The sequence below is a fragment of the Argiope bruennichi genome, chromosome 10 (assembly GCF_947563725.1).
Source record: "Argiope bruennichi chromosome 10, qqArgBrue1.1, whole genome shotgun sequence".
In the NCBI taxonomy this organism is placed as follows: domain Eukaryota; kingdom Metazoa; phylum Arthropoda; class Arachnida; order Araneae; family Araneidae; genus Argiope; species Argiope bruennichi.
This window is the reverse complement of record NC_079160.1, coordinates 125,182,616-125,199,191: the sequence shown is the minus strand read 5'-3', so window position 1 is coordinate 125,199,191 and position 16,576 is coordinate 125,182,616. Positions and strand designations below refer to the sequence as shown.

Genomic DNA, 16,576 nt, shown 5'->3' with positions numbered 1-16,576 from the left:
GACATTCCAAGCAGGTGGAAGCAATCAGTCAGTATAGCTAGTACGTCGGTAGATCTATGCCGATCGTTTACCGTACCTTATAAAGTGTTTTATTATTGTACATTTTGTTATTTCAAAATTCCTGTTTTAATTTGTAAGGAAACAGCTTTTAAAGTGTAAAAAATATCGTATAATAAATAATGTATGAAATATATAGTAATCTTTCAGAATACTTTATGTAAATATAATGCCAAATGCAAATTAAAAATGTGCATATATGCATCCTATTTCTTGATAAACATGCTTCTAGAGTGTTCAAAAACGTGCGGGTCCAGGGAGCACATAGAAAGCACAGAGCGGCGTATGCAGTGAATTAAGAAAGGTACTGGTTCTAATGGAGTGTCCAACAAAGCTCTTAAACTTCTTACTCCCAACTAGGGATTGCAATACCGGACCAAAATTTCAATACCGGTATTCGGTATTTTTTAGATCTTAATACCGGGATACCGGTTTTAATACCGGTATTAGAAATTTTAGAAACAGAAAGAAAACACAGGTGTTTTCTTTGTTTTCTTTGCCAGTTTTATTAGAGAGTGTAAATAACACAAAAAATAATGTGTAACCTGTAAATTATAACAGTATATAAAGAATCACAAAAAAGTAAAGGAATAAGTTATTTATTTAAATCACAAAAAATTGTAAATATCACTTTTCAGTCTGTGGTACTAATACAAATTTTTCAAATGTGATCCTAAATAACATAATGCATCAATTGTACTATCATTAAACCTGAAAAGTAATTTTGTGCAAAAATTACTAGCTGTCGAAAACGCTCTTTCGGCATCTACGGTAGTTAATTACGGTTCCAAGTATTTACCTCTAAATCCCTGATCTTCACATAAATCGATTTCTTATCGGATGGTTTTGGATATAGCTGATTTCTGTACTGCATTTTGGTTCGTTGAAATTTTCTTATCTATCGCTAATTCTAATTTTTGTTCAAGTGACAATTCCTTTTCACTATCGACATTAGTGTCATCAAAATCTTCGATAAATGAACCAAATTCTTTTGAATGTGGATAGGTCTGTGGGTAAAAAATTTTAAGAAAATTTACTATAAACTTAATCAGATTTGAATTGGTTATTTTCTTTTCTTCTTTTTCATTTTCATTTTTAAAATCATTATAATTATGTAAATACCATAAGGCATTTTGTATTTCGATATGCCTTTCTTCTGTTAGATTTTTCAATGTAATATATAATCTTCAGATAGTGATGTGTGCTATTCTAGTGTGATGTGTGCTGTTCGGAGTAAACGGTTCCAACGTGTTTTAAAACCTAATATTAACATATATTCTATTTTATTTTCAGTTAATATGTATTTTAGTAATATGTCATCTTTTATAGGGGAACGTTTAAATATCTTAACAATTTTTCGAACTTTATAAATTATAGGAAGCAATTCTTGATGGGTTAATATTTCATTCTCATTAGCAATATCTTCTTCAACAATTACATTGTCATTATCTTCATTGTCAATATCACTCTCACTCTTACTCTCGTCAAAGTTGGAATCCGAAGTTTCTATATCCACAGTATTTGGATTCTTCTTTATTTTTTTGGTATAATGCATCTATTACTCCTAACTGAATTCCATGAGCATAGCAAAATTGCTGATTTGCACCAATCAACTTTCCAACTATTTTCATAACTGTTGCACCATCGGTCATTATGGATACAATTTCTTCTTTCAGGGATAATCCATGTTTCGCTCATTTAGATTTAAGCAATTAATTAAGCCATTAATTAGTAAATTAATTTCGCCCGTTAGAGAGATATAAAAACAAAAACGTATTCTATTTTGTTATGTTGGCGATCCCTGAACATTTAGTTTAGACAATTTTAAAAATTTCTAGTAAATACCGAAAAACCGGTATTTAAACTTGTGAATACCGGTATTACAAAATTGTACAAATGGCTCAAAATACCGGTATTCGGTATCCCGGTATACCGGTATTGCAATCCCTACTCCCAACGCAATTTGCCCTTATTTAAAACTTTTAACATGTATTTTCAATTAAATCACTGCCCTATGGGCTGGTAAAAAGTACACGTTCTTATGTTTCAGAAATTCGAACAAAATCCTAAACAGTACGGCTCCGTTTGTCCCATAAGCTTACTCAGTAACATTGGCAAGATTACTAAGTAAGTTTATGGGACAAAAATCCATCTTAATAGAGTCTCTTTTTTTACAATAGCAACAGCATCAACAATATGGATTCGGGCAAAAGCATGCTGCGCTCTCCAACTACTCATAGTCACAAACACTATTATCGCTGGTTTCAGCGCCAATCTTATCACTGGAGGTATCTTCCTAGATATTAGAAAAGCCTTCGATCGTATGTGGCATAATAGCTTAATATTGAAGATGAATCAGTTAAACTTTCCAAATTGCCTCATTTCAGTAATTGCAAAATTTTTTGAGAACCGCAAGTTCCAAATTAATCTCCAACAGACCCTTTCAATAGAAGGCAAAATTGGGGAGCGTCCTAAGCTCTTTGTTCTATTGCATCTTCAATGCTGACTTCCTGCACAATGTTAATATAATAAATTGTCTTTCCTCCAATGAATTTGCAATCCTCGTTCAAGGCATAACTCCTAAGTATGTAGTTCATGAATTGCGAGCAGCTCTGCTCAACATTGAAGGTTAGTCAATGCTGGTTTGTTTATCAGTACCGACAAGACTCAAGCAATATTTTTCGCAAAGAAAACTATCAAAAATCTAATTTTCTTAGAGGATAAACTCCAGTGGGATTTATCGTCGAAGTATCTTGCCTCTACCTAGATCTCAAGCTCATCTTTCGATGTCGCGTGAGATATAGTGCAGACAAATTATGAAGCAAAGTTCATCAAATCATTCCTCTAGTCAGTCGCAACTCACCGTTCTGCCTTCGCGATAAAGTCATCCTCTTACCTCCGCTGCCTAAAATCGCATCTTGGTGTCCTTTCTCCGCTTGGAGAAAGGTCACCAAAATCGCATCCAAATACTTCAAAATAAAATCCTGAGAATGATAACAAACATACCCTTTCATGTCTAAAACGATTCATACCTTAGGACCTCAAACTCGAAGACATCGGAGCATTTATTTCAAAGCTTTAACGAAATTTTTTCATAAAACTTTTAGATCACTTGAATCTTGCCATTCAGCCACAAACCTACTATATCCATTGTGAAGTAAGCATAAATACCCCTACATTACAATTAAATGGTCTTTTCCTCTGAAACCACAGGCCGCGGTGGGTTGGTGATAAGGTCTCGACTTCAGAAACGGAAGGCTTCAGGTTCGAGATCCGCTTCCGTCGAAGAACCTTCGTGAAAGCAGGTGTGATGGAAGTTAAATCCGTTGGGGTCAAATGTCCTCCCTCTTGTGTGGTATGGAAGTTGGGAGAGTGTGGTGTAGTAAGAGGGGGGGGGTGACAGCTCAGGTATCGTCCTCGTCATCTGACCGCGATTCAAAATTACGAGATCCGCAACAAAATAGCCCAAGTGTTGATTTAGAAACGGGACGTTAATATAACTAAATTAAAACTAAAATCGTTTTAACCACTCTTCTAAAATTTCTATTTTTTATCACCTGCAGCTCATTGTTTGGAAACGTTGAGCATTGTTGAGCGTTCCTAATTCTAATCACTTCTTCTTCCACCTCATGCAGTTGTTTGACCAAATCTGAATTTTTGTTCGCGTTTCTCTAAGATTTTTCACATCCAGATTTTATAATCTGTCAGACTGGATGGCAACGCACATGTACCGGTACCCAAGAGAATAATTTCATTCAGTAAAGTCAATAACTATCTCTTGCAAACCAACTGGCTGCAGGAAAAATAAATAAAAATTAACAATTCTAGTAAAGGAGATTACGAATTATATTATTGAAAAGTCATTCAGCTCAAAAAGATTTTAACTTTTCCGTGAAAGCTTTCATTGTGGGTAAATGTTCAGAGAAAAACAGAATTTAACTACAGTTTATCAACAACAGTCAGTTACTTATTGCCAGAGAAGAATATTGCACACAGTATTCTTTTTTAAAAAAATCTTTTCTTTTCAATGCGTTCTTTTTGAGAATGTATTTTTGCGGTTAAACCAGTCTTGTACAATAAATCTTTTTAAACTGTGCGTCATTACTCAAACTGGAGTCTCTCAGAAAAATATTAGGCTCGCTAAATTTCTCATAAAGCCTTTCATTTTTTCATTGAGTTTCCATTTAATTAACATTAAATAATATGTCATTTTTAATTGATTTTCCAGCTTTGGGAATTTTGCAACATTTTTCAATTGGAAATTACCATGAAAGTCCTTTTCGACTAAAAAAAGATTGGCAGTAGAAATAATTCCAGAAAGAATGTTTCAAATTAGCATTAATCCTCAGCACTAATGTATCGATTAGCATTAAAGAATATTATGAATATAATATTCTTTAGAGAAACGTTTTTATTATTGTATTAAAAAGAATAATAATTTCTTATTAAAAGTCTGTAAGTTAAATCAAAAATCGTAAAAACAAGGGACAGAAAATAATAGAAGAATATTAAATCAAAATTAATATAATAAGGAACAAAAAAAAATTCTAAGCATTTATTGTGTAAAAGAAACATTATAAATGTGATTACAATTTCAGCTTATTTAGAGCATTTCTGTCTACGCGTTATGTTTATTATTTTGATTTTCAGATTTTTGATATATATTATTTTTTGTTTTTAATACATCGATAAAAGCGTTTATTAATAATATTTGTGTTTATTATTTCTTCTCTTTTCCTCTTTACACCGGACTTCGGTACCACGTGCTGTTGTTGCTCGGTTGGAGCCCCAAAATACCTGTGCTGAAGACGCCGTGCATTATAATTTCTTTCTTCAAAACAAATGAAGGAATTAATAAATAAGAAATAACGCTACAGTTTATTCGGCTTTATTTTTGTGTTATTTTTATAAATATTTAATAACTAAGTTTATTCTTACTGAATCTCATTGCACCTTAAACTCTTCAGTTTTAAACAGTTAAAAAAAATGAATACTTGAAGGCGCGTATATGAATGACAGTAAAAAACTCTTTAACAGTGGCCTTCTTATTCAAGTTTTTGAAGAATTTGAGAATCTGGACACTATAAAACACAGGTATTCCAGATATGTCTTTGTGTTTCTTTGACAATATAAATTTAGATTTGATTTTGGTTACTGTGAACTAGAAGTTTGGAGAATTCAACTATTCAGCTTAAGTATCATCTTGCCTGTTCAGATCTAACGAATTCGTTTCTAAGGATTTGCATTCATTTAACTAATTCATACTGAATTAAAATTACAAAGAAAAGTAAGATTTACGAGAGGATGAGGTGGAGTATTTGAACTCTAAGGTCCTTCATCTCCGAACATAACAACAACAATAAAAAAATATATATATGACTAGTGACATAAAAAAATGAAGTTACAAGAAAATGTAAGTGACATTTTAAATTACAAAGGAATAATGCGCAAACCTATTGATAATGATTGCTGGTCGTTTTTGTTAATGTATATATTTATTTTCATTTCTGATGGCAAATAGAAGTGTTAAGGTCCATAATTGAAATTACATTTCAAGTAAAAAAGCTCTTAAGAGAAATGGTGGAAAACTAATGTAGTGAATGAAATTGTAGAATAATAGATACGGTGAAAAAATGAAAATCATTATTACTTCTACTGAAAAAAGTAGATAAATCACAAGAGCATAAACATTCTACTTATAATCAATTTTCCTCAGTTTTTTAAAATGATTATTCGCGGGAAATGCAATAAAAATAACAGGAAAATGAAGATTAAAAAAAAAAACACGATTGAAATTGATTTATAAATTAGTTTCAAAAGCATGAATTTTCGCATTTATATTAAATCACTGTAAACATGTCAAAAGCAATTAAACTGTTTCGTGACGAAACAAGTTATGTAGCACGAGGCTACGTTTATTTTTAAGATTATTAGGACGCCTAGATTATCATTTTTTAAAAGATTGTGTATGATAAACATCCTTTCATATGGCACATCTCCCTAAAAGGAGCTCGCCTGCTTTATCCTTTCATAGCTAAATGAAAAGAGAGAGTAACGAAACCTAAATTTCGATATTTGGCTCCTATTCGACAACCGATTGGCGACAGAAGCACTCCTTTTTAGTTGTAACCCCACATGTGAGCGCTAACTGGAAAACCGCTTTCTAGCTTACTCACCAATCAAACTTGAGCTTTGATGTCGACCGTTCGCGGTCTTTGCTAATAGCTGAAAATTTTACCGAGTTGTATACAATCTCCTCTGTCGTGTCACTCGCCGCTTTAGGCTATGTGTTACTCAGTAACTAAATAAGTTTTGAATCCCGTCCCGTAATTTATTGTAGAATTCGTATTACTTCCCAGATTTCTGGGTTTTCTTGGTCACTGCTGAACTCCAACCACCGGCTCGCAAGATGGCGGATTCGGCTACCATGCTGGATGTGCAGGCTAATCCTGAATTAAAGTATTTGATCGTTGACAGAAATTTTGTCAATGATCCATCCAAACAAGCAGAATGGACAGCAAAAAAATTAGTTTGGGTCCCTCACGAAACGCAAGGTTTTGTAGCAGCGAGTATTGTCTCCGAGAAGAAAGATGAATTGGAAGTTGAAATCGCTGAGACAGGTAAAAGATGTGTTGTGAACAAAGATGATGTTCAGAAAATGAATCCACCAAGATTTAATAAAGTTGAGGATATGGCCGAACTTACTTGTTTAAATGAACCTTCCGTGCTGTACAATTTGAAGGACAGATATTATTCAGGTTTGATCTATGTAAGTACCTATTTCTGATCTTTATCTAAACATTCTTCGTAACTGTTTTGCAACAAAAGTACTGTCAAAATAAGGAAATATTAAACCGTTCAGTTCATTTTAGATGACCCCGTCTTCTTCCATGTAAATAATCTTGTATATTATCCAAAAATGAAAAGGAAAAGAAAAAAAGACCGTTGTTGCCAAAATGCCAGACAATTGTAATTAAACGTTACCATAGTTACGGTCCATTTAAAAATTGAGAAATACATCAAGCTCTGGCTAACTTATGAATTTAAAGCTTTATGGATGCTATCATTTTTTTGCTGATAAGTTAGCGTGTATCCTCTTCAATTTATTAGAAATTGAAAATCATTAAAAGCATCCAAAATGAGAAATTAGTAGAGAAAGAAGCTTCGTCATGTTATTAAAAATATATTAAATTATTGAAATAAAATATTTGATTTCAAAAACTAAAGTTGTGAAAATAATTCTGCCAAATTATTCTGTTTTGAAAAAAATTCTCATAAAGCATTCTCTATTTGCATACCTACACTGAAGATTTTTAATTTCATCAGGAGTTAAGATTTTGAATGTTATATCTTTTATTTATAATTCTAATTATTTATGTATTAATTTTAAACTTGATTTTCAAAAAAAATTTGTACAACTTTTAAATTTGTGTGTTGTAACTAATAATATAGGAATCTAACAAATCACAAAAACTGTTGAAGTAATTGCTTACTTATTTGTTAATCTTCAGTATTTTATTCCTAAAGAATTACTTTTTTTTAATATTGCATTTGACAAATGAGGTTTTTTTTAAATGTTGATATCACTGAACTTATCAATATTCATATGCGAACTTAAAGTATTTGATTTATAATTTTAATAACAATTTATCTACTGATGTTTTTAACTATTTAAATATCCAAAGAAATTAGAGACATTATATTTCTTAAAAATAAAGTGATTCTCTATGAAAGCTAATTGATTAGTTTTTAGATGGTTTCATCAGTCTTAGTGGTTTTAAATTAATAGTGCATTCTATATGCTTTTTTTAGTGCTAAAATATTTCTTCCATCTATTAAAAATTTTGAGAATCAGAGCCTGATTAAGGCAGGGGCATATGGGGCAATTGCCCCGGGCTCCTACATCAGAGGGGCCCCCGAATCAAATAGAAAGTTTATTTTATGTTTACTTCTTTAATGAAAATTTTTTTAACATTACTTTTCAAAGACAAAAAAGATGAAGGCATCCCCCCCCCCCCAAGAAGTTTTTGTTCCAGACCCCAGTTAGGCTAAGTTGGACCTTGTTGGGAATATGTATTAGTTTTAGAAATCTTAAAATTATTTTTCTTGGTACTTATCTGCTTTTCTTAGTTTTATGTAGTTGTAATTGTAAATTATTAAAAAGGGAGATGTATAATACTGGATAATTGATTTAAAAAAACTATTTTGATTTCAAAACAATCAAAATTGCCATTTGAAATTGTTGTTCATGAAATCTCTGCAAAATGTTAATTTTAGAATTTGAAGCAAACATTTGATTTTTAAAAACTTAATACAATATAAGTTGGTACTTATTTTATCCACTTGCTATTAAATTTATGATTTCCTTTTTTTAAACAGTTCTTTTCAGGTTTATTTTTATTCTAATGAAATATGTTTTTTTATAAACATATTCATAAAAATGCTTGTAAAATTTAGATGATCATTCTGATTTAAAAATGAAATTATTTACTGTTCATTTGGATAACAGATTTTTTACTTGCTATTAATACTAAACCTAAGGTGTATGATCAAATGACCATTTTCTCAGTTGCAGTATGAGTTTATTGCTGAAGTGTAAGTGCTTTTAGTATTTGATAGAAATAAATATTAATGATTTTTTTTAATTATTAGGAAATTAATTAGAATTTTTTTTACATCAAACTTATTTCTTCATATGAGTATTTATAAAAAAATAAAGGGAAAACAAAGCATATCTGAAAGGCTGAATTAAATTATGTTTTATTTCTTGAAACTCTTGGTTGCATTTTCCCATATAAATCATATTTGAATATATTTTAAGTTCTGCTTAGATTTATGACGAAAAATTTCTGAATTAAAGCTAAAAATAATGCTAAAATCGACTAATGTGTTATTTAAATTTCAGTATTCTGTATTATGAATTTTATATTGCCGTATGAAAATCTTTATAATATGCAAGGCAGCTGTAGTTATTGAATTTATTAATACTGGTTGTTTTTTAATCTAATCTCTAAGAATGTGCAGCAGTAGAATTTTCATGAATTAATTTAAATTAAAAAAGCATTTTATATTAATTCTTATATAATATTATAGGGTGTCAAAAATAAAAATACATATATTATGTAGAAAATTCTTGAATTGAGAATTCCTATATGATATGAAATATGAGAATGTGATTTATAATGACTTTGAATATAGTATGCCTGCCATACATCTTATTTAAAAATGTATAAATATATGAAATAATGTATTATTTTGCTAAACAATTGATTTAAAATATCCAAACAATCCTTTAAATTAATCAAAATTTATAAAAATATTGTAAATAATTATCATGTATAATGAATTGTATAATTCTAGAAAATTTAAATTCAAAGAGCAATGAAACATTCATTTCTACACATTTTTATGAAAACACACACCTAAGAAATAATGAAAGCCACTTCTAACCAAACTGGTTCCTTAGAGAATAGGAAAATCCCCACCTCTTAAAAAAAAAAAAAAAGGAAGAACATTACATCATTTTTCAAAAGTAGATAGTTTTATTTTTGATTGGTTTTTCATATATTTAACTGTGAATAGATGATTTTATTTACATAATTTCATTAAGATTTATGAATTGAATCGATGATGTTCAGTTGCAAAATAGAGTGCAAGGATCCTTCAAGTTATTATTGAGTGGCAATAAATTGACTGCCTACAAAATTTCCATTCATCATATTCCAGCGTCCGTTATTTATTTATTCTGTATTTATTGTGACAATTATTCATATAAAGAGTTACTATTTCCTGTGTAGTATAATATCGTTATGAAATTTTTGTATTGCGCTACCAACAGTTCCCCCCCCCCCTAATACGTCTAACATTTTGAAGATGAATCATTAAAAAAAAAATTAGGCACTAATCTGCTTACACTATGTCCTGCCTTTGGCAAGATGGATATTAAACTTTTCTTACTTATAATCAATATTTATCTTTCTCTAGTGAATGTCGTGATTTTGGTGTCGAGAGTTATTAAGTCTAGAGTATTTCTTTTAATAAAAATTTCTTCCATGAACTCGCTTTACTGTCTGGTTATTTTGTTGATCTAGAATAAACTGGAATTCAAGTTTTTTTTATTTCATTTGACTATTTTTTTAACAAACAGAATTTATAAATATTTTTTCTAGATCTTTTATTTCTTTTATAATAAAAATAAACTAATATTGTAAAACGACTACTATAAACTAGTAACTATATAAATATTAGTTATTTTTTTGTAATCGTGGATTATGAAAAAATGGATTTGTAGAATTTCATACGATTTGTATTAGCAAGTTTAATTTTTTTTCATCGAATTATTTAGCGATTTTTTTTAATTGTTTTAAAATGAAATCTTTTTTTTTTCTTTCTTTGTATTGGAATGATTATCGAAATAAAATTACACTGTGAATTTTTTGTTAATTTCTTACTGTCCATTTTTTTAAAATTATTTTCCGCAAATGATTCCCCTTTCCTCTTAACAACCAGGTGTTCCAATCAGAATATGGGAATATGTAAATGACAGAAAGGTAAAAAAAATTCTAGGTAATAAATTGTGTATATTGTACAAAAATTTTTAAATTTTAAAATGTTTTTGAATCATTCGAACGTACTTATTACCCTTCTCCTCCTACTCCTTTTTCTTTCTTTCTTTTTTTTTTTTTAATTCTATCAGTTTTGTGCACTTGTTAAATAGGGCATTTAATAAGGAAATACTTTAGCGTAATGCGGACTGAGCAAATATTTTATTAGATTACTTCTAAATAAGCGAAAGGTTGAAGAAGTTCTCGGAACAAAGCGTTCGAGTTCGTTGGTCTTCTTTGAAGTGCAAAAAAGTTAAAGGATACAGAAATATTTATTTCTTCGTTTCACCCTTACTCTTTGACCCACTGCGATTCACAACTGTAAGTTCCCGAGCATAGAATGTTCTTTAGAATATGACGGGAGCGAGGAGAGAATACTATTTATGGAACGTAACTGCGCTGTGAATGAAATTTTGAATGAACGTGAAAATGCTTCTGCACCTATGACGTTTTTTTTTTTTTTTTTTACGTGAATCTGCGAGATAATTTTAACTATTTATTCGAAAATAAAAGTATATTTAATTGAAGCTTTCTGATTTAAAGTAAAAAGATTTTTTTTTAATTATCGTAAACTAAAGAATGCTAATAAAATTCACAATAAAGTTAATTTCCGTCCCGTCTTTTCATATGTACTGCTATTATATTAATAAAGTAATTTATTGAAATAATACAAATATGTAATTTGCCGTTTTTTTTAATGTTATTTCTAAGAATCGCATTTGTGTTCACTTTTTTGCATGAATTTCTAATTAATATTGAATTTGATCTACTCCTTAAAGAATTTTTTTTTATTAATGATTTTTTCAGCTTCCTAATAGAATTTTTTACAAAATTTTGTATGTACCCCATTTTTTTTCTCATTAAAACGTTTTCTGGAAAAGTTTCTTTTGTTGAAAATTAAGCTTCCCCCCCCCCCTTTTTTTTTTTCTTTGTGTCTCTCTTTCCTTCTTTCTTTCTCTTATCTTAAAATTGGGAATCCCATTTGAATCCAACTTATTTCTGAGCTGGAAGTGCAAGGTTCTCATCGAAACTCCGAAAATTCGACTCATTTTGTTCTTATCAAATCCAAGTCATATATCCATTCCTGAAAGTTCTGTTCTTACCTCCATCTCGGTTTCAAAGTGCAAACTTTTTTTTAAGTAAACACCTTAATAAGCAGATTAGAGTGCACTTTTCAACTAGCATATGTATTTAATGAGCTTTTCTTACTGTTTAACATTTTGTGATCGATAAAAGGAAATTTCGTTGATTTGATTTTTTGTGACTTTCTAGTACAACTAGATTACATAACATTTTGAATTGATATCTCAAAGGATTAAAAAATTAATTAAATTAATTTTTATTTGTATTAACTCAACCGTCATTAGATTTTTGCAAAATTCGAATTGAATTTTGAGTTCAAGCACTGACTGTATGACAATCTAATGAGATCATAAACATTCTTTTATTGTTGTCTAATCTTGTAAGATGCAATTAAAAAGTATGTTATTTATAGTGCAAAATTGTGTAATATAAATATTTCTGAATTTAATTTTTTTAATACAAAGAATTTATGTTAATTAAAAAAAATATGTACCTAATTTGCTATCAGTTGCAGATATGACCAAATTAGAACCGAAGATTTTTTTTCTTTTTTTTTTACATAGTGCCTTCAGATTAATTAAATCTTCTGACATTTTGTTATGGCACAAAGGTATCGCCGCGTTAATTAAATTAATGAAACCATGTTAATTTAATTTAATTTTTTTTTGTGTGTGTGCGTGTGTCTAGTCTCGATTCTAAAGAGGAAGTTTTATTTCTTGCGCAACTTTTGATATGCTCTCCCTACGTATTTGGGGTTCATGTTATGTGTATGTGTGGCATCGGATCTTACAGTGGAAAAAGAAATAAAAATTCGCTACGCTTGGATAAACAGCTATTTCCTTTTTTTCCTTTTCGCTTTGGCCGTCGTACCCTTCCTTTTACGGTCAAGATCCGCGGAGCTGTGTCGCATGTTTTATGGAATGGATGTGTACATCTGCATCTATCAATTGCTGTGACTTTTTTTTTTTTGTCCTTCTCCGTTCTTGTTTTGTTTCGTTTTTCTTTTCAGCGATTAATGTTTATATAATTTGTCTACGTTATTTACTTTCCTTCAAAAAGTTCTGAATTAAAAAAAAAATTATTTTGCTTATAATCGAAAATTGGCATTCTAGTCTAAGTCTCAAATTCGGGGGGGGGGGATTCTGGAAATACTGTTTCCGTCCACTAGAATAAAACGTGATTAAGAAATTCAGGAATCACGTTCAGATAACAAGAAGTTTAAAGAAAAATTGAAAAAAGACGCTGTGAAAATTTCAGAAATATATATATATATATATATATATATATATATATATATATATATATATATATATATAGGTGACCTTATTTGAATTGGAGAGCTCAATGAGCAAACTCACTTGAAAGGAATTGTTAGCTGAAGATATATTTAGGCGAAACAGAAATTCTGTTTTATCTGAAATAGTTCACCGAACATTAAGTTAACATTAATTTTATTAATACGAAGTTAAGGTGATATTTGTTAATTTGTAGTAGTTTTAAATTGATATCTTTTAAACTGACTTTTTTCATTAATTATCAATGTTAGAAAGGCCTAAATTAAGAAAATTCGTTTAAGTGTTAAATTTTGATTAATGTAGTATTTTTTTAAATGATTTATGGAAGTCTTAATGCTAAATAAATAAATTAGTTATTAATCCCTAGTTATAACTAAAATGCTTCAACCACAAACGAAAAAAACAAGGTATAATTGTGTAAAATTAAAATTATAACCACTAATTTATAAGTACAGAAATATATTAAATAAATAGTCTGAATTTTACTGGTAAGCCATTTGATTTTATACCATAATATGTTTGCATGAAATCTATTTAATTAAAAATATAAATGTTCGTTTGTTCAAAAATTAAATCTCCGAAAGCTCATCACCTATTGCTTTAAAAGTTTGATACGATGCTGCATGCGGATACGCACATGTTTTTATATATTTTTTACATAGATATCATACCTGTGACAGGTAAAAACATGCTTTTTGGAAACAGCGCCATCTGTTAGACGTAAAAGCAATACACGCTATGCTAAGTATTTTAAGATTCCATTTCTTAAAACGGGACGTTAATATAACTAAACTAAGCTAGGATTCCATTTCAATGTTTCTGATTGCATTGTTTTAATATTTCTTTCTATTTATGCTGTTAGTAAATATGCCCGGTCCAACGTCTTTACAGTAATTTAAAATTACCAATGTCGTTACGCATACCACTTTCCGCAGTGCATGTTTAGCACTGAATTTACTGGAAAACGACCGACACTGGAATGTATGTATTAATAAAGCGTGTAACACATCACATCCGAAATTAAATTTGAGCATCGCTTGCTATCATATTGACCGAACTGCTCTCTATCTCCAACAGAGCTACGTGAGAAATATAACTAAGTGGCGTGTGGTCGTTTAGTTATATTTCTCTAGTAGGTAAATAAATTGAAAAATTTTCATTTTGATTTTTTTTTTTTTTTTTTTTTTTGTTATTTTTGCGGATTGGCACTTAATTAGTTTCACATATTATATTTGTCACAAATTTATACCGTATTCTAGCACTAAAAGGACTTTCATTTTTTTTTTGTCCATTGATTACAAATAATTGTAATTGTAGAAAAACGAACAATGTTAGACTTATTATTTACTTGGCATTGTCTTATAGAATCCGAATGATAGTGTATTTTCTGTTAAATAGGGAGAATTGAATGATATTGATCGTTTGTCTAATTTATCTTCCTTGTTAATATGTTAATTCAAGAGAATTAAATTGGAAAAATGGCGTTTTGTTGCTTGACGTCTGGTAGTGTTATCTTATTATTTTAGCTTTAAAAAAAATTAATATTGGAAACTCGTTAATAGGCATTTGCGATGCTTTATAACGTATATTTAAACACATTAATCCAAACTTAATAATTTTCATTCCTTTATTAATCTTTTTGTTGCCACTTAGAATGTTTCTTGTTGAATTTTGCGATTTCAACTCTTGGATGAGCCATTCAAAAAGGTCTGGTTATTGTTAAGATGGTGTCTAGATTCTCACTAAATATTTATTACCGAAAATCGGTGTTGTGCAATTTGTAATCTACAATTATTATAAATTTGTATGAGAGAAAATAATGCCGTGCAGTTTCTACCGTGAACTAAAATTATTGCTCTCTATATCATATCATAAGTGAATCTTTAGGCGCAAATTGATTCTTGAAAACACTTTTTATTAATTTCTCATTGGTCTAGCGATTTTATTTGAGAATTGTGGGAAACATGAGATATTATGAAAAGAAATATAACGTATTTTGATTTGTCAGTCTTTCATTTGTGGTAGACTTGTACATACATTTTGTTTTAAAATATTTATTTTCATATTAATTTACCTGTAGGTTTACTTCATATGTAAAATAATTGTTACATCTTATTTTTAAATATTTCGTTCTTGTGGTCAAGATTTGAAATTGTGAATTTAAGGGAAAAAATGTCTTTAATTTACACGGTTGAAGAAACTGTTATGTTAAAAAGAGAGAGAGAGAGAGAGAGAGAGAGCATTAAAGCGCCTTGCTGCGGAGGATTTTGCAAACAGCTTTACATGCGTAACTTTTTTTCTTCCCTTCCTTCATTTTTAAAGTGTTCTGAGCGACTTTCAAATGATAGGCTGGCGCCTGCCGCTTGAGAGATTAATAAATAAAAGGGGATCTTTTTTTAGCCTAAAGTGGGGCGTCGATGATGTATTAGGCATTAAGAACTCTTGCCTTTTAATGGAAGAAGAGAGGTTACAATTTTGTTTCAGTTTTGATTTGTTTAGAGTACCTTATATGGATATAGGGTCAGTTTCCCTTAATCCTTTTTTATTTTTTTTAACACATACTTGACCCGATAGAGTTATGATGTAATAGAATGTGTGCTGTTTATGCTCGAGGCAAATGACAAAATTGGTATTGTTTTCGGAGTTGAGTAGAGTCGTCTCAGACGCCCGTTTTCGGATTTGCATTTTAATTCAAGGCATAAACCACTAGTTGCTTTTAAGGATCCTTTCGTTTTAATTCAATTTTTTGTTTTAAATTCATAGAAACGTCGAAATGAATGTTATATTTATAATAATTATCGAGAGATATTTTTAAAAAAAGTGGACAAATACTAGTTTCGGCACACTGCTGCTTTTGAAGAATAAAGTTTCAAAATTTTTATTAAACACCTTTTTTCTAGCTTTCATATCATTGTTTAAATGGAAAACCTGTAAATCATTTTAAGTATTCAAGGTCATTATATAATATAAGAAATTTATTTCTTTTTTAGTACAATTGTTTAATAGTTGAATTTCATTTCAAATATGCTTAATGATAAAAGGGACTCCAAGCCAATTATTTTAGCTTTCGGTAATTATTAATGAAAATTATTATTATTATTAGGGCCTTAATTTTTTTGTTAATTGCATTATTTTGATTTGTATTAACGATTCAAATTTAATATTTTTTAGGAAAAATTAAGATTTAATGTTTTATATTCTTAAAAAATAGTTACCTATTTAAGAATAGTATGAATTTCAAGCATTTATACATCATTTCTCTATATTTTATTATGTTGACTTTGAAAGTATAATTTTAAATCAGAGTTGATAATTATTAACTTTTTTATATTTGGATTGAATTTCCAAAATTATTAAAAAACGTTTTGTTTCTCTCTCTTTTTTTGATTATTTTAACTCACTGACCTAAATATATGAATGAAAAAAATGACTTGCAAACTTTTGCATTTCTGTTTAATTTTTTATGTTTTAAAAAATCAGTACAATACTTTTCATGTAACGTTATTATGGAAGTAGTTGCATAATTAAGATGCAATC

At 29.5% G+C, this 16,576-nt stretch overlaps 1 protein-coding gene across 2 annotated transcripts in view; it reads left to right on the top strand.

Annotated features, from left to right (window-relative positions):
• The first annotated feature begins 6,221 nt into the window (after positions 1 to 6,221).
• Positions 6,222 to 16,576, top strand: part of LOC129988395 (myosin heavy chain, non-muscle-like) — an 86,137-nt gene continuing 75,782 nt past the window's right edge. For both annotated transcript variants that reach the window (XM_056096619.1, XM_056096618.1), the window contains exon 1: positions 6,222 to 6,826. In XM_056096619.1, the coding sequence (XP_055952594.1) occupies positions 6,467 to 6,826 (360 nt within the window). In that variant the 5' untranslated portion in view covers positions 6,222 to 6,466. The remainder of the gene's footprint in view (positions 6,827 to 16,576) is intronic.